General features: G+C 40.2%; 3 protein-coding genes across 6 annotated transcripts; 1 reads left to right on the top strand and 2 right to left on the bottom strand.

Annotated features, from left to right (window-relative positions):
- Positions 1–988: 988 nt before the first annotated feature.
- On the bottom strand, positions 989–5,767 carry rhebl1 (Ras homolog, mTORC1 binding like 1). The gene is made up of 8 exons (XM_035153316.2): positions 5,332–5,767; positions 4,617–4,688; positions 4,434–4,501; positions 4,159–4,241; positions 3,793–3,849; positions 3,647–3,694; positions 2,719–2,800; positions 989–2,618 (listed from the first exon to the last, which is right to left on the bottom strand). The coding sequence occupies exons 1-8, from the start codon at positions 5,381–5,383 to the stop codon at positions 2,526–2,528; spliced, it is 555 nt and encodes a 184-aa protein (XP_035009207.1). The 5' UTR covers positions 5,384–5,767; the 3' UTR covers positions 989–2,525.
- Positions 5,768–7,218: 1,451 nt separating this feature from the next.
- Positions 7,219–15,830, top strand: LOC118104720 (zinc finger protein Eos). Of its 4 annotated transcripts, XM_035151799.2 has the most exons (9): positions 7,221–7,375; positions 8,490–8,547; positions 8,647–8,754; positions 9,031–9,285; positions 9,514–9,681; positions 9,775–9,924; positions 10,241–10,372; positions 10,721–10,861; positions 10,979–15,830. In XM_035151799.2, exons 2-9 carry the CDS (start codon positions 8,508–8,510, stop codon positions 11,602–11,604), a joined length of 1,620 nt encoding a protein of 539 aa, XP_035007690.1. In that variant the 5' UTR covers positions 7,221–7,375; positions 8,490–8,507; the 3' UTR covers positions 11,605–15,830. The 4 variants fall into 4 exon arrangements, with proteins under 4 accessions (XP_035007691.1, XP_035007690.1, XP_035007686.1 ...); XM_035151795.2 differs by having other exon boundaries at positions 7,222–7,375; positions 10,721–15,830; XM_035151797.2 differs by lacking the exon at positions 7,221–7,375 and adding an exon at positions 7,384–7,698 and having other exon boundaries at positions 10,721–15,830.
- A 290-nt stretch (positions 15,831–16,120) lies between these two features.
- On the bottom strand, positions 16,121–18,121 carry LOC118104661 (40S ribosomal protein S26). The gene is made up of 4 exons (XM_035151694.2): positions 18,062–18,121; positions 16,731–16,908; positions 16,485–16,615; positions 16,121–16,210 (listed from the first exon to the last, which is right to left on the bottom strand). Exons 1-4 carry the CDS (start codon positions 18,062–18,064, stop codon positions 16,175–16,177), a joined length of 348 nt encoding a protein of 115 aa, XP_035007585.2. The 5' UTR covers positions 18,065–18,121; the 3' UTR covers positions 16,121–16,174.
- Positions 18,122–18,136: the final 15 nt, after the last annotated feature.

The raw sequence follows: 18,136 nt of genomic DNA, 5'->3' as shown, positions 1-18,136 counted from the left end.
TGAAGAAGCATTTCCTTGCGATTGGTCTGATCAGTCAATGTTTCTGAGTTCCAAACTGCCCAAACTCAATCAAATAAAGCCTGAGATGTTTTCAGTCACACTTTGATTTAAGTGTCGGTATGACTCTATCTGCAGAAAAAAAACAATTTGGTTTGTTGATTCCTAGAAATATAGTTGTATTGTGAGTGCATTATTTGGCAGTTGTGTACTGGATTAATTGCTGAGATTTGCTTCCCCTTCTCTCCGACTAGATGAGTGTTAGATGTATGAAATTTTCAATAATGAGTCAAAACAGACCGAAATATTAGTGTGTAACTTAAGAAGGGGGGGCCGACAGACTAGCATTTAACAAGTCCAGCACTTGTAAGAAAGTCTCAGTGTTAAACCCTCACATAAGATCAGCTGGTAGCTGATAGAGATCATTACGTCTGGTAGCGTCGCTCCCTCTTTCCCCTTGTAGCTGTGCGCGCTCCCCCAAGGCGCATGCACTTCTCGACGGGAACGCGGAACTCGGCACAACTCCGCTACAAGTCAACAGTTACAGTAGGTGCCGTAATACACATGGTGTCACCGCACCACAATTTCGGGCTAACTCAAGATAACCAGCAAGCCATGCCCCTTTCATACACTCTGTACAGTAATGTCTGCTCCAGCACAACGACATATAACCACACTGGGGGATGTGCAGATAAAAGGTGTTACTAGCTATATCCGCCCCTTTGCACAATATGTTGGTTTTAGGTTCCGTTTTCTTCACTTAAGTCTAATGTTTTTTTATATAATAATTGGCAATTTGCTTTATTACCTTTTTTGAGGTCTATTCGTTGCAAATATGTTTTTGATATTATGTGTAGTATTATTATTCCTGCACTAATATTCATCTAGCACTGTCCACCTCTATCAACACACTTTTCTTGTACTGTGTGTTTTGAGATGCTGGATGCCCATCTATCTATTTATCCATCATAGCTAATAAAGCAGCACTATGGCAAATGAGTAACAGATTTATTTATATACAAAACTGTTTACAGCAAGATTTCTGAATCAACATTGACCCACAGGGGAATATTGGTGTTCAGGTACACAACACCACCTGCACCCATAGTATCAAGTTAACAGAAAAGGGGGGGGGGGGACCTTTAAGAGCACCTTGAGTCGTAAAGGGAAGCAGGTGAGGGAGTTTGAAGAACTGTAAGGCACAAGACACAGCATCACCAGCTTCTGTTCAACCATCATCAATCATCCATAATTAACTACTTACTCTGCAAAGCACTTGATAAAAAGTTACAATTACCCACTACAGGTATGACATGACAATTGTGGGGGAAAACAAGATCCACAGTCTGCGTCATGTCTTCGTAAGGCTACACGAGCTAAGAGAAAACAAGTCATTTCATGATCCCCAAGTGTTTGACAGTTTCCATGCAAGTCCTCAATATGAATTAAATGGGATGCATGCCACCCTGACTAAGTTTTAAGAAGCCAGCATGAACCATCAAATCAAAAAATATTTAGCTTCAAAAATTACTACACAAACACTGTTGTCGCCTTTTACCTGGTCTTAGTGTTAAAATGCAATTTTAAATTTTAAATTGCAGCTCAACAATGATTATATTATAATGCGTTTATAAGCATATGTTCTACTTATCGTATTTAAGGGGGCGCACACCTGCATCACTCAAGATATAACCAATTGTATCAAACCATTTTCTAAGATTCTATTTATATGGTATAAAAAGGCTCAAGTGGTAAATACCAAAGATCTGTTCCAATCTAATCCTAAGAAACAAGGTGGGATGTATGTATGCTTAGCAGAAGAGCTTAAAATGTTTGCTTTTAAATATACAAATAGATTCTTCCGCAGTTCAAGAGTTCATCGGTGAGCGGTACCTGAAGAAGAGTTGATAAAAATGACCGTGAGAAGAACAGTGACATTTCTTATTAGAACCTTAACTTGGGGTGTCCGAGTAAATCCACCATTTGTGAGAAATAGTACATTTTTAACACCACATTTAAAGCAATGTGAACTGCGACTCTCCATCGGTCAAAAATAAGATCTGCTGAATACACCAGTCCTGAAAAGGTAACTTTTTTTTACATTAACTTAAGAATTCAATTAGTTATGAGACATAGGCCAATGATGTCTCAAACATAAGATTTACAACTAGTTATTACCATCATACATTCATGACAAAATTTTGATGCGCTTAATTGGGACAATCTTATTGTTTTGTTGAACTCAAAAATCAAGATTTTGCCAAGAATGTGTTCACTGAAGGTGCCTCTTTGTCTATAACAGAATATTCTTGCCCGTACAAATTTCTCCCTGTGGTTACAGCATGTGGGGATTCGTTTGTCAACTGTCTGGGCAATTTCACTTGCTCTGTAAATCAATCTGGTATCATAACGGATCAGAAAAAGTTCCACTGCAGTGTCTTGGTGTCGGTGAGGTCACGATTGGCAAGCCGGTGAAGTTGTGCCTCCTGTCTTCAGCGAATGAGCTTACTGATGTCCTGGATACACGTTTACATGACAGCACACTTCCTCTCCTCTGGGGCACAATTTCCATCAGCTTTCTCCATCTCCAAAATGATCCGCTTGAAAAGCTCCACAGCAGTCTGTAGTGCAAAAACATTGTCAGTATAATGCGAGTGTGCGTCAGAAATACTGTGTGGACTGCACCAATGAGTAGATATTCAAGGAGATATCTATCATCACCTCATTCTCCTTGGCTGAGGACTCCATGAATGCAGCCCCCCAGGAATCAGCAAGTTTCTTCCCCTCCTCTGGTTTGATAACCCTGGTCAAAATGAAACAGAAACCATACTTGAGTAGAATGACTCAGTAGAGTGCAAACCTCTGCCAAGCTCCCAACAGTCTCCTTATGAAACCACATATAAATACGCTTGATCCAGATTTGTATATGTACCAAATTGGACACAGTCATTAATATCAATAGCCAAATTGTGTCTAATTTATTTCATCAGGATTCATGAATTATTCCTGAGAAACTAAGGAAATGGTTGAAAAACACCCTATCCCACAATGTTTATGAAGGTGAAAAATAATTTCTGGATTCGCCCCGGTCTGCACCCGCACCAAAATTGTATTGATTCTTCCCTTACTCCCTTACGTATCATGGAAATCTGTCAAGTAGTTTTTGCGTAACCTTGCTTACAAACCAACAAACAAAAAAACAGACAGGGTGGAAAATATAGCCTCCTTGGCAGAGGTACCTAAGATTGAATAAAAATATAGTTATAAAAGTTTTTAGATGAACACTGAGAAACTTAACTCCTTCGAGGCTGGACCATGGGTTAAGTCAAGCCATGCTAGTGACCCAGGTGAGGGCAATGACTGTATTGTTATGGCATCTCGAACTTACAGAAGTCTTGATGGCCCATTCATGGCACAGTTTCTCAATGTGGCCTGTGTGTATTTCTCAATGGATGGAACATTTTCATACTTTCCCAGTATTTAGTGTGTTCAACACTTGCTTTATATTAAAGACCGGATTTATAATAAAATGAGATTGAAGTCTCCCTTTCAACGACACAGAACCTTTAAAAGAATAATGTCTGACATTATTATCGGTGTTGTGTTATCCAAACACATTCATTACAAGACATTCCCTCATCATGATTACCTTTCCATGTGGAGATCTTTTTTGTTCCCTACAAGAACAGTTGGGACTCTGAAAAGAAAATTAAAATTGTAGTTAAGATTAAATCACTTGGAAAAATAAAACACAAATTTGGAAGCACTGAATTATGAAGGTAAAGCTACACTTACTGAATCTTTCCAATCATGTCTAGCAGCTTGTCGTGGAGAGCCTGCACAACTTCAAAACTGAGCAGACGACATCAAATTACTTACATATTTACTAAGATAATGCTCTGCCAAAGGCCAAAAGAACCTCCCACTTGAGCATATTTGGAGTTGAATACAACAGCACCTTTATAAATCTGTTGTTTAGGAATGTATTGAGAACAGTTGGGTCTGTATGTGTTAAAACACAAAGCTAGAATCAAATGTAAGGGACAGTTTGTGTTGTCTAACTAATGTTAAGTGTTTTAAGACTTGTGTATCATATGTGTATCACAACTTATAACTGTATCATTATTCACACAGATGAATAAAACACAACCATCCCCTCACCTTTTCATGGAAGTCACTGAATAGACGAGGACATAACCATGGATGTCCATAGAGTGGGACTGTGGAAAAATTGAGTACTCATCCTACAGACAGAGGAGAGGTATAATAATCCCATTGAGTATGAACGTTACCAAACACAGCCTAAACAATATGTCAAGCTGAGTACATGTCACAACAGTGCCTAACATTACATGATAGGAATGAACACATCAAAAGTGTTGACTTGCAACAAAAAGTTCATTGCTTCAGTCAGTTATGGTGGAAGATGAACTTACTTGTCCGGCTGTATCAACCAGCTGAAGGTTGAATTCTTGGCCATTCACGCTGACCATTTTGTTAAAGGCTGGAAAAGGAGATGAGGTGGTTTTTTATTTTTTTTATATTTCTTGACATTAAGCCAAATTAATTGTAACTTTCTTTGATTCAATATTCCACATCTAGCCAATGATGTTACTTACTGTTTTCAATGGTGGGGTCATAGGAGTCAACAAACTGTCCTTCCACAAACTGTATTGTAAGAGATGACTTTCCTGTGCAAAGAAAAGAAACATAACTGCTGTTTCTGTGCTATCTTGATGAATTGTTAATTTGATTTTCTGTGACTTGATCAGAAATAGCAGCTATATTGTTCATGGCATATGTTTTTCAAATCAAGCTTTACCAGATGCTTTTGTTGGGTGTTACCAATAGCTTTAGAAAAGGGTCACATTTAATTAGATGTGATTTTAAGGAACAGTAATATGTGGCTCTGTGAGGGGGTCAGATATGTCAGTCAAAACGTGGTATTGACTTTGTAAATAGTAAACACGGCCATAGACCATGTCCCTTACATTTTGATCATCACACATGTGTTATCTTTGACACGTTGGACTATGAGTTTCGAGACATTCACCGCTTGGCACTCGACCAGCAACGACTGAGCTAACTTTATTTACACCGAATACGTGACAACCAGCGGCACATAGCCACGGTTCTATGGCGACGTAGGGTTGCTCTTAGTGTATGTTAGTAGTCAGCACAGCAAACACACGTAACACAAAGAAACACGAACAAAGGTGAGCTAGCTTGACTGCTGAGAGTCGGATACACTCAGGTGGAAAACAAAGCCAGGACATTAGCATGTTAGCTAGCCCACTAACATTAGCTATGCACGAGCTCGCGTGCTGTACTCACCTACAGACCTGTAACCTATTACAGCAATCTTTCGATATTTTGGTTGAGGCATCGCAGTGAGAACTGTGGTCAGAAGGTAAAAAAAAATAACGTAGTACGCCGCCTAGTTTCACTATCGAAACAAACTTTTATCGCCACATTCGTCTCGCGTCACGTGACAACAACAAACTTTTCGGAGCTGCCGCTCGAGCTCTCCGCTGGGCCTCGAGCTGGAACTTCAAAGTTAAACCACAGACCGTACAACTTGTACTTATATCAACAACCGATCACTTCCTGTATAAAATCCAACCACCGACTGCGATCGGTAGTTTGGAAAACAGAAATTCGTGTTTCGACCAAAGTTGGAAACGACAAAAAAGCGAAGTGCGAGCGGTCAGGACTCGCGAGTGAGGCTAACGGAAACTGTCATTGTGTAAGCACACCGTCGTAAAAACAGCGCGCACGTCAGGGCTGACATGAACGAGCACTCTGGCTGGTGTGTACAGTAGAGGTCACTCTTTGCGCGCTCCTGCAGCCACAGCATGTGTCAGGCCCTGTGCAGCACTGACCCTCACAACCACAGACTGTACATAAACAGTCTTCCCTGTATACACCATCAGGCATTATTAACAGACTGATTCAATCTAACAGAACAATCTCAACTGATTATATCTGGAACCAGGACAGTGTAGTGGAAGAAGCATTCAGACAAAAAATAGTAAAATAATATATTAATGCAATGGAAATACGGCACTAGCCAACAGGGCTGGGCAGTACAACAATATCAATAATTATAACAATTCGAATTTCATTAATAGCAATGTAACAAAGGTCCATCATATATCAATATATTGCTTATGCACATTTATGTGGTACAAGCACATTTATGTATCTCAGATTATTTTAAAAAAAAATGTAAACAAGTTTATGACAGGGACTAAACACTGACACACTACATATAGTCCTACATACTGACCGACAACACTAATATATCACATACAACAATGATGTACAACATGTACGATACCATGTCACTGTATAATATAAGTGAATCTGAACCTCTACACACTTTGCACAGTTCTGTTGTCTCAATCTCAAGTAAAAGTACTGCATTAAAATCCTGCATAAGTAAAATAAAGCACCCCCCTGATTAATTTTGTCAAGAGTATGTCATCCTTTTCCACAGATTGGATACTTGGGTGGGACAAACTTTGCAAGGTAAGTGCAGAATGTGACATTCTGAGATGCATGACAAGGACCCATACGGACACACTGTCTTTTTCTTTTTCTGTTTTTCTTTAAATTACATTTTAAATTTTATGCATTTATCCATTGCCAATTTACTCACTTATTTGGAGAACATTTATGTATTTATGTATTTATTTATTTGTCTTTCTTCTATTGCCATTGTTTTACGCTACTGTGATGCTATTACTGCTTAGTGATATATATTGTACACACTGTACACTGTTGTTTATTACCTCATTCTTGGACAGGGGGCTCAAAAGTTTTTTGGGGGAGGGGTGTTAATATTGGAATTATTTTGTGTCACTTTACTGCTCTGCTGTCTGAAAATCCAATAAAATATGTTCATAACAAAAATTGAAATGGTCTAATATTTATTATGTAAAATGTTAAAAATGCTTAAAAGTCACAGCTATAATGTAATTTCCCCCTGAAGTATAGTGGAGCAGGTGTATTAGGAAGAATACAATGAAAATACTCAAATACTTTAACATAAGTACAGTAACTTAAATACAGTACTTGAATAAACGTGCTCAGTTTACCACTGATTCCTGGAAACCCATCAGATACCATACAATGCAATGTATCATCAATTCAAAAACACAACACTCAGTCTCTGTATGCTCGGAATGTGTGTTTTTAGACCAGCAGCTCATGTGAACTGGTCTGATGCTGCTCACATTTTCCCAGGCAGCTCCTCTCGGGATGTCACCGGAAATGATAAGTAGCTGGAGGTAAATGCTGCCGGGCGATGCAGCCGTCATAAACAGGCAGATGAAAATACAGAATAACCTCACTGAAACGGCCGTGACAGGGACAGGTAATGCAGCAGACACCGAGAGAACCGGGGAACCTTAAAATGTACATTCGTGGTCGGCTGTCTCCGCCGTGCTGAGCTGTAAAGTCCACTTCGAGGCTCCTGGGAGGACAGGCTAGTTAGCTAGCTAGCTAACCATTAGCTCGCTAGCCACAGCACTCCGGGCGACGGTGGCTGCCATAGCAACGGTTTAGGAAACATTGGCTGTGGGAGCTAGCTAGCTTGGGTAGCTCAGGCTAATGGTGGTTTGTTATGCTAGCGTCAAGCAAGCCGTCGTGGGGACACCAGTGTCCATCTTAATGTCAGACCCCGCAAGTCAGTGATATGTACGTCGCGTCATCACCCACATTACACGGCTGCAACTTTGTTCCGTGCTTCTGACTGAGCTGTCAAGGATACGTTCTAGCGTTGAGTTGAGCTAACTTGGCTAACAGTCATTTCCATCACATGCATTGAGCTAACGTTAGCCGCCCAGGCCGAATCGTAAACTTTACCTCCACACCACCATTATGTAAACGCTGTCAATCTGCTTTAGGAACTGGGTTTCGTGCTCATTTGTCTCGGATGAGCCTAACGTTAGATTAGCGCACCGCTAAATGGTTTTCTTCAGTGTTGTCATGACTCGGTGTAATTGTTACAGAGTCAAGCAGCTGATCTGTAGCTGCTAAGGTTAAAGTAGGACGCTAAAGTAGCTGCTATTTAACTGTTTACTTTTCATATTGCCACAATTAGCTATATAGCTGTATTTATCAGCAGAGTTTATATCGGTGCAGTAAATATCGACGCAGTTCTAAATCCAAGGCCTGACTTAAATTCCACCGACATGTTAACGATAGTTTTCTAACGTTCAAACTAGCCGTTGGTGTTTTTTGTGTGTGTTTTGGTCATTGAAAGTTGTCTATTTCCTAATCAATATCATTTTTAATAAACCTCAGGCACATTGGGGATTTTCATTTGATAACGGGTTGTCACATTGGACCTCTAACTACATGCTTAGCTGTTATTCCAAAGGAGGTTGCGCTTATTTGATTATGTTTCAGTGAATCTGTGCACAAGTGAATGTATGTGAGAGATAATTCAGTTTGATATTTAACCTCTGACACGACTGTCATTTCAGTATTCTGCTTGAACTAGTATGGATGTTGATGACTGCAATGGCCGGTCTTATATATCAGGTAGGACTGGTCTACATTTTATTTGAAAATACACTTGTCTTTTAAGGTGGACCTGTTGTTCTAATAAAAGATCTTTCTTGTGTTTCTCTTTTTTCGAAGCGGCTAGTGGAGACTCTTCAATGGAGAGGGAGTTTTCCGGGGCCCTTGGAGGTCCAACAGTGAGCACCCCAAACAGCAAGGAGACCTCTCCTAGTCGCTCCCTCAGTGGTCAGTGAAAAATCACATGTTAATTCCACAATGGTTAATGAAATCCCCAAATCGAATTATTTTCCAATATACAATCAAGTTGCTTGTCACTTTTACTTGTCATAGGATTTTCTGATTGTTTCATTATTCAGATTGCACTTAATAATATCAATCTGAGATAAAGATGCTGGAGAGGCAGCCCCATTCTATTCACATAAGTATCTTTGTAACATCTGGTAACATACAAGTTTATCATCCTATTTAAGACATTCCTTATTTTTGCTCTTGCACTTATAGCCAACTCCATTAAAGTGGAATTGTACAGTGATGAAGACCCAGGTCGCAGTACTGAAGATGAAAGAGGGGAGAGGGTGGAAGAAGGAGGGTCAGAGCAAGGATCTGAGGCTGTTGGAGGCTACAGGGAGCTCACCAATCCTGAAACCATACCATCTGGAGCCACCAGGCTGCCAAATGGAAAGCTCAAGTGTGACGTCTGTGGAATGATCTGCATTGGGCCAAATGTTCTCATGGTGCACAAACGCAGCCATACAGGTGACTGAACAATCTATTTTGTGATAAAACATTTGTTTTTGTTAAGTAAAATAGGTCACATATAAAATGTGTCTTTTTGATGATGTCTCAGATGTTTCCTTTTGAATGTGTTGTTTTGATTTGCAGCTCTAGTATTTGTAATTTAACTGATAGATATGTGTGTAAAACAATGTTTGAGACATACATGTAGTAAGAGAAGTTGGGTTAACACATTTAACCTATCTCCAGGTGAGCGACCATTCCAGTGCAATCAGTGTGGCGCCTCCTTCACCCAAAAGGGTAACCTACTCCGACACATCAAGCTGCACTCAGGAGAGAAGCCCTTTAAATGTCCCTTTTGCAGCTATGCCTGTCGAAGAAGAGATGCTCTAACTGGCCACCTTCGCACTCATGCAGGTAGAACAGATTCAAGCTGGATGACTGAAAAATATACATAATAGTTGGCATGTTTAGACAGTAATAAGGCTTTATTACCTACTTTCTCCCCAGTGTCCTCTCCAACCGTAGGGAAGCCGTATAAGTGCAGTTATTGTGGCCGTAGTTACAAACAGCAGAGCACCCTAGAGGAACATCGAGAGCGTTGCCACAGCTACTTACAGAGTCTGGAGTCAAAGCAGCCATCCAGTGCTCAGATTCCAGGTATGTGTTTAATGACATTCATGGACATTACATATCAGAAGTAAACAACATTTTGTCGCATAAGAGAGGAATCTAAATCATAGTATAGTGTTGCAAATATCCCTTTCCAAATGGATTGTAGTAGCATCTTCGTTTCTAGTCTACCTCCTTAATGGGGTAACCCCCCCAATTCGATCCCTTTTTACTGTATATCTAAAATGTGGTTTAGATTTTCTATTGACAACCAGCATACCTCTTTATCGTTTGGGATAAATGCTGTCTGGGTGATAAGAGAACCCCCAAAAATAACTTTACAATTTGTTTGTACTTTGTGCAGGAGAGGAGATGAGAGAGCTAGAGTTTATACAGGACTCTCTTCTGCAACCCTCTGCAGACAAGATGGCATTTATTGATCGGCTCGCAAACAGCATCACCAAACGCAAGAGATCCACACCACAAAAATTTGTAGGTGAGCATTTGGTCTCAGTGTGGATGGGTTCAAGAAACTTAGACAGCAGCATTAATCGCTTGAATTCAATACCACATGCATCTGGACGGATCTTTTTGTTCTGAAGTGACCAACGGCTTTCAGGATTATATGCACATTTGTTTTATGATTTTTCGTAGCTTACCACCAATCATTTGGTCTTAAAGGGTCTGATTCACCATTAGCTGCAGGACTAAACTCAAGTCATTCAACTGACATGAAAAATTATGAATCTCTTTACCGTTGTGACATCTTCCACAGACTTCCATTTTACAATATTGTGAGATATCATGTCATGACAATACAATATTGTGTCTCTCTCAATTGCAGGACAGAAGCACATACGACTCAACCTTGGAGATGCACCTTATGAGCTCAGTGCTGGTTTGGATAAAGATGGGGAGATGCACGCAGGAGAACTTGAAGCTCCGCACTTTACTGGTCTGGGAGGAGAGTACGCAGGCATTGCAGGTAATGGAGAAGGGGTTTCAGACACTCTGAGGCCTTTACACCTCCCCACCACTCACCCGTCATGTCTGCCGGAACTCAGGCCGATCCACGGCTCCTCTCACGTCCCTGTCGCTCTAGGTCCGAGGCTGGATTGTACAGGGACGGGAACTGGGCTGGGAGCTGCAGGTGTAGGGGGAAGGGAGGCAGCCGAGGGTCACGAAGACCTGCCTGTCGGTCGAAGTCACGCGCCCTCGCCTAGCAACGGTTGCCAGGACTCTACAGACACAGAGAGTATGACCGATGAGCCATGCAACAGTACTGCTCCAATTCCAACCCTGCACAGTAACAATGGCCATCATCTCCTCTACTCGAACAACCACAACCCAGTGCCTCCTCCCATTGCACACCACAGGAGTCGGGACAGACACAGCCCCAGCCACGCCAAAGAAAGGGAGGTGGAAAGACAGGTTGGAGGGCACTCAGCCCCACCGCCTCCTGCCCTCGCTCCGACTCCCAGCTCACCTACAGCGCCCTCCTCGACTTCCAGGGAGGCTTTTCGGGTCGTGGACAGCGAAGGGCGGGCTGTGCGCTGTTTTCGTTGCGAGCACTGCCGTGTGCTTTTCCTGGACCATGTCATGTTTACTATCCATATGGGCTGCCACGGTTTTCGCCAGCCTTTCGAGTGTAACATCTGTGGCCACCGCAGCCAGGACCGCTACGAATTTTCTTCTCACATCGTCCGCGGAGAACACATCCTTGAATGAGGATAAAGGGTTAACGACTTGCTTCCCCCTAAAGCTATTTTTACACTGAGACAAGGACCTGGCTGGGTTTGGTCTGCACACACGATAAAGGCACTGATGATGTGAAGACGCACTGGTACAGTAAGTATGTACCAGCAGGAGAAACTCCATATGCATGTTTCTAAATTACAATAGTTACCCTTATCATTATCAATGCATTTCAAACATTATCTATTGAAAATGCACTTTCAATGACTTGTATTTTAAACTAGATAAAGAGCCGATGCACTTTTTTCACCCACAGATGTGCCTTGCTCCAAACTTCAAACCTGATGCACAAATTCTAGTAGACAAATCGGACTTTATCCATAACATGAAAACTTAATCTTCTTGTGCACTTTAACAGAAATACCATGTAAGAAGAACAATGTGAGGTTGATGGGCTCAACTACAGAGGAATCAGATTTGAACACCTTGTTCTCAAAGCACTTTTAGTTAAATGATTCCCTAGCAATCGTTATTTATCCTGGTTTTCTATTTCTCTTCAATTTGGGGTTAGTCGTGTACAATGAATCGCTTTTTCAAGTGCAGACCAAACTCAAACACCAGGTCCAAGCGAATGGATGTGTTTTGAGGAGTTGTCCATGATTTAGCAATGCACTTTTGTTTTTGATGGGGTTTTGTGTGTGTGTGTGTGTGTGTGTGTGACAGAGAGAGAGTGAGAACAAGGACCCCTGTGTGTTTTTTGGAAGTAAGTTGAACAAGTAAGTGAATATTGAAGGCCTTTATTTGTGTGGATGCCGACTGGGGCTGTGTATGAAATGTTTTGTTTTATCTTTTCCATGACTGCTTTTGTTGCACTGATACCTGCCAGAATATTCTGATCATATTAAACTATTTTGTAGAATACATTACCGACCTGCACATTTCTCTCAAAATTGAGAAAAACTGATGGAAGGTTTCTCTCACAAGGAAAGGACTATCACTGCCACGACTTTAGAGATTACTCAGAGGTTATAGGATCTTCACAAGCCCCCCAAGTATTCATTGGCATCCCTCCATCAAACTGCAAACCAACATTAATCTTTTTATTTGACATTCAAACATTTTGAATGTTACTATCTCATTGTATTGTGCCTTTCTTCCCCCTGATCACACCCTGTTGACCAGACTGAAAGACACGAGCTACCAAGTCTTATCTGGAAACCGGTCATTGTGTGATGATGAGTTATAAAATGAGTTAACTGCTCAATTGATTGATTTTCAGACAGTGAAGTATCTGACTTATGTCTTTGCACACAAATATCCTATTCAGATGTGTTTGATTTTGATCAGTGCTGAAAGAGATGAAGAACCACTTCTGCTATTTTATCAAAGACTAACTGTACCTGACATTAGGCTCATGCTGCTATGACACAAATGAGTACACTGTAGCAGTTTACTACATCCTCACAGGTTAAATTCCAAAAATGTTTTATTTGCTTTGTCTTAGAGCACATGTCAGTCCACAGAGTTACCAAGGCAACCAATGATCCTGTCTTGGTAAAAAAAGTTCCGAAACGAAAAGAGAACACAGTCGGCCTGTGATTCTGTTTACATGTTAAAATAACAGAGATTGTTGTTTTAGCCTCGTTTTATTAATATTTCACTTAACTTACTTTAAGCACAATAAATTGTACACATCCAGCAGGCAAATTTTTTAAGATTACAGAATTGGATGCAAAAATTAGTCCCAGTTTGTGTCGATAAACAGGAATGTTGTTGTGATTAATGATTGATCTCCACGTATCCCATTTGGAATGATCTATAAAGAAAGTTTTAGACAGACTGAATTTTCCTGTGTTCAGTGATTTTTAATAAGGTTGAAACTTATCAAAATCATCAGCCGACCTGAGTTCTTATGTGATCCAGTAAATAGTTTATTGAACTGAATTTCCTCTATAAATTAATCAGAACTGATGTTTAGACTTTATTTAATGAAATACATCTTTTCAGCATCTATAAATAAAATGTTGCTTTTCAGAAATCTTTTTCAGCCTAAACGAGAACCACTGAACCTCTAAAGGCTGGAAATGGTTCTGTCATGTACTGAATTGAGTTGTTTGGATTTTCATATTTCTAAGTAGTGGCAATGTGCAGGAACTCCCAAATATAGTTTTTTGAGAGAGACGAATGGAAAAATATATTTTTGTCTGCATAGCACCAAATAACGGTTCCCTCGTGGCTGAGGCAAAGAACCACTGCCTCCACCTGTTAAGCACTTTTCCCTGTTAGAGTGGCGAAATGCAAAGTATTAATTATGAAGAAGCGTCAAGTGACAGATCTTTTTTGGTTTTCATTGCTCTGTAAGAAAAACAATGTAGATTTGTTCAAATGATCTTCTCCCTTTTAGCAGAAAAACATTAAAGGATAATTTGGTGTTTTCCAGGTTTTTTTAAATGTTACAAGTTGTCAAGTAAAGTTAAATCGGTTTGAGGGATGTTTACAATTTGTTGTTGTTGTATATTGCTGTATGAGATTGAAGGAGAAAGTCACTTGTTGACACAATGAAATGTGATTTTGTGACAGTATATCAACACAGAAACCTAAACAGGTGGTTAAAATGCTATTTCCAAAGTTAGAATCCAATTTGAAATCAGATTATCTTGCCTTAATATGTGAATACAGACTGTTTGGTCATGTGAGGGCCATGGACGCTTTGTATCCCAGAATCCTGAAATGTAGTTTTCTGTAACCTGACCTGGATGTTAATGATCTGTCACCAAAGTTATCATTGCAAATCACTGGTGTAGTTTACATGAGCGGAAATGCTTTGTCTGATTACCTACATCTTATACCCTTGTTTTACTATGTGAAGTCCTTCAGAATTATTTGAACATGAAGGCTGATTCCTTTGTGTTTTTTTGGACACTGAAGAAGAGTTTAAGATTAAAAGATGAATATGAGACAAGAGTTCAGAATTTCAATTTTTACTTCCTGGTAATTACATATAGATGAGTTTAACATCTTAGGATATAGAACCTTTATCAGTCCGCCCAGTTTAAATGAGCTAAAGTAAAGGAACAGATTGTCTTAATGTAATTTTTTTTGTAAGTATTCAATTTCATGCTTGCTTGCCATAAATGCATCAAGCCTGTGACCTGTTCACAACATCAAACTGTGTTAGGTTAGGGGTTTCCTTTCCCCTTCCTCTGCTTCTAATGGCTTGCCTTTCTCCCATGACCAACTATTAATGTTGGTTTCACCTTTTCAACAACAGATGTCTTCACATGTGAATCTCAAGACTGAAAGAGTAGACATTCAGAGCCATTCAATTTTTAAACAATCACTCTTAAGAGCAACTCAACTCACATGTTCAATCATTTTTGTACACATGAAAAATGGGTTGTAGGTGGAAAAACCAGGAAACCAAAGATGATTCACTGAACTTTTAGTCTCATCTTTTAATCTTAAAAACAAAGGATGGGCCTTTCCAGAACTTTGATGGGGCTGTATATTCTGATTCAGGAAAAAAAACTCAAAAACAGGCCCATGTGTGATCCTTTGGTTGGCGTAATTTGTGTGTAGTAGACTTTGGCTGTTGTGCCTTTGGCCTGAGGTATTTTCTGTATTTAATTTCTTCCTTTACTGTTGAAATTCTCAGTAAAGTTATTTATTTTGTTAATCCAGTGCTGCACATTACAGAAACACCTGACAGTCATATTTAGAATTTTTTTTCACCCCCTGTAGTTTCCCTGAAACCTCAAGTGATGAGTGACCCAGGCCAGAACTAAGTGTTTTGATTTTAACAACCAAACGACCACAGGTCATCAGAATAACTTTGGTAATGCTGGCAGCTAAGAGCCAAAGATGAGGAGCCACCTTTTGAAAAAAAAAAGTCAAGCTTCCTATACACCTGAACCAAGATGTTGAATTTTAGAGCAACAAATGCTGTAGAATTATACATTAGGCCCCTTGTCCATGACTTGTTTATTCACTGTAGAATTGTTTGAAGTCGCAATTTCAGCACAGTAGATTCGAATCCACTGGCAGCCCTCTATATAAGTTGTGAGTTTGGACATTGTTTAGATATATTTGTGTGCTTCACTGGGCAGTTTTGTGCTTCTGAACCTGATGCATGTGGTACCAATGCTGTTTGCTCCTGAACCTTCACCAGTCTCCTCTGTTGCATTCTGAAGGACAACCAAATAATCTGCTCCAATTCAAGACTATACTAAAGAAAATAAACTAATGCTAGTTTTGTGGTATTTTGTTTTCCCCGTTGCACTATTTGCTCCCTCTGGTTTTACTCTTTAACATTCCCCTCCTGTAAATGGTCTGATATTGCTTTAAGTAACTGCAGCGCCTTTTCAATTGTATCATATGTAATTATGCATTTGCAGAATTTGATCTTAAACCACTGTAAGTTTTGTACTGTAAGAGTCTATTCCAAATAAAATACTTGACAGGCCTCTTTTCTACAACTACACAACACACGGTCAGTTTACAACCACACAACACATGGTCTGATGTGAAGAATGAGCGTCACACTTTCAGGTTTTTGTAAAGATTTGTTTATTCTTCAGGCATTACAGCATCTTCACAATCTGCTTTACATGGGCTTTGGAGGAGCTCTTGGTGCACCAGCCTGTTGAACAGAAAAAGAACAGTTTTAGATTCATGTGACATCATTGCTGGCCTGTCTAACTAAAAGTTGTAGCTTATACATAACTAAGCTTGGTATATTATCAGCCCTGGTGCATTTACATGTGTTTCCTGTTTCAAATCAACCAAACTATAATAAACATTAGTTTCAAGGGTTCTTTTCTTTCTATTACTAATCCCATTGTCAGTGCTGCAATAAAACCGTGTATATGCATCACAGGTCATGTGGGTAAAACAATGTGGTGGATTGTACTTACAGCGGGCCTGAATCTGGGTGGTGGGGTTCGGTCTTTCCTGGCCTCACAGGAGCGGTTCCTCACCACCTTACTGTGGATGGCACAGCTGACACAGTAGTGCAGCTTCACATAGAGCTTGGGCAAAACATATGCTGCAGAGACGACACAGATAGGAGAGGTACAGATGAGGACATGCTGTCACGTAAAAACTAAAATATTAAGACAGCTTTTGGGGTTGTGTCAAAAGAAAGAACAAATTCCACTCACAGTCAAAGACACTGGCCTCTGAGATGTCTCTCACGGCCGCAGCCTCCACTATGTTCCTGATGACAAACTTCTTGATGGCTTTGTCCTTGGGGACACAGCGGGCACAGTTGGTGCAGCGGATGGGCTGCACGTGCCCACGGCCCTTCTTAGCACGACCGTTATTCCTCCTTTTCTTAGTCTGTAAAACAAGACAACACAGTGAGCACTAAAAAAAAAATCATATTCTAATAATAAGGGTCAGTTAATTAATACTTAAAATATATGACAAATTGAGCACCAAAAATTATCAAGCACCAAAAGCTGGTGTCAACACATTAGATCAATATCAAAATTTGACAGTTTAAGACCATTTAAGGCAAAGATCTACCTGCTTACATAAAATAAGTTTAGTTTCTTAAACGAAATAATTGCTCAATGGAAAGGTCCTTGAAATTAAGGATTTCCTGAAAATCCTAAAATTTTAGGATATCTGCACTAGGACAGCATCTACCAATTATTTTCATATCTGTAAATCGGATTACTTCTCTTACCCTTCTCAGATAGTAGGTTTAGTATGGTAATGTCAGGAAATGGCGAAAACTGATTAAAGTTTCTTAGAGATGATCTATTCAAAGGTCTGACTCAGTCCAAATCCTATTTTTAATGATGGCAAAGCAGAACTTAACAGGATTTTTTAAATAAATAAATAAATACTTAAATGACAAACTGATCTCCATGACCGCTTTTCCGTCCACTGACACATAATAGCAGCAATGGGCACTTGTGTAACGTAGCTCAGCAACTGACAAATGAAAACTACTCGAATAACTTCAAATATTTCCAACACCGAGTACTGTCAACCATTTTAGAATTAAACCGTTAACAGAAAATGTCTTTTAAGGAAGGATTAACGATCATTTCCACCCCGACGACATAAACCCACAATGGTGAGCATGGGTTAGCTGCGATGTCCCGACACGACTGCTACACAAACGGTTCTGCTCATCAGGTTCATCTGAATTTGATTTTGGTGATTTTAGAATAAGAGAACACGGTGAAAACCACACGTGTCTTTGGACCCACATCCCTCCAGTGTCTCTGCGCTGTGGCGGCGGTGCCTTCCTTCTTCAGCTCTCAGGAACACATGCACAAAAACGGCTAGCCTGCTAACAGCTAGCATTAGGCCCAGACAACGTTTAAAATCATTTCGGCCGACATTAACCATCGCTTCTCCACACTGGAGGTTTATATGTAGGTTTATAACGCCGAGGACACGCGGATGTTCGAGACTGATCGAATTAAACCACAGTTTGTTTTGTTTTAAGCACACGGCCTCACTCAGACACACTCACCATGTTGCACGGGAAGCTGGAAAGAGGACCGGAAGAGGTTGTACCGCGAGAAGTAGTGCAACGCGCTCCGCCCTC

Source organism: Hippoglossus stenolepis, chromosome 3 (assembly GCF_022539355.2).
Source record: "Hippoglossus stenolepis isolate QCI-W04-F060 chromosome 3, HSTE1.2, whole genome shotgun sequence".
In the NCBI taxonomy this organism is placed as follows: domain Eukaryota; kingdom Metazoa; phylum Chordata; class Actinopteri; order Pleuronectiformes; family Pleuronectidae; genus Hippoglossus; species Hippoglossus stenolepis.
This window is presented reverse-complemented; position numbering and strand designations above follow the sequence as displayed.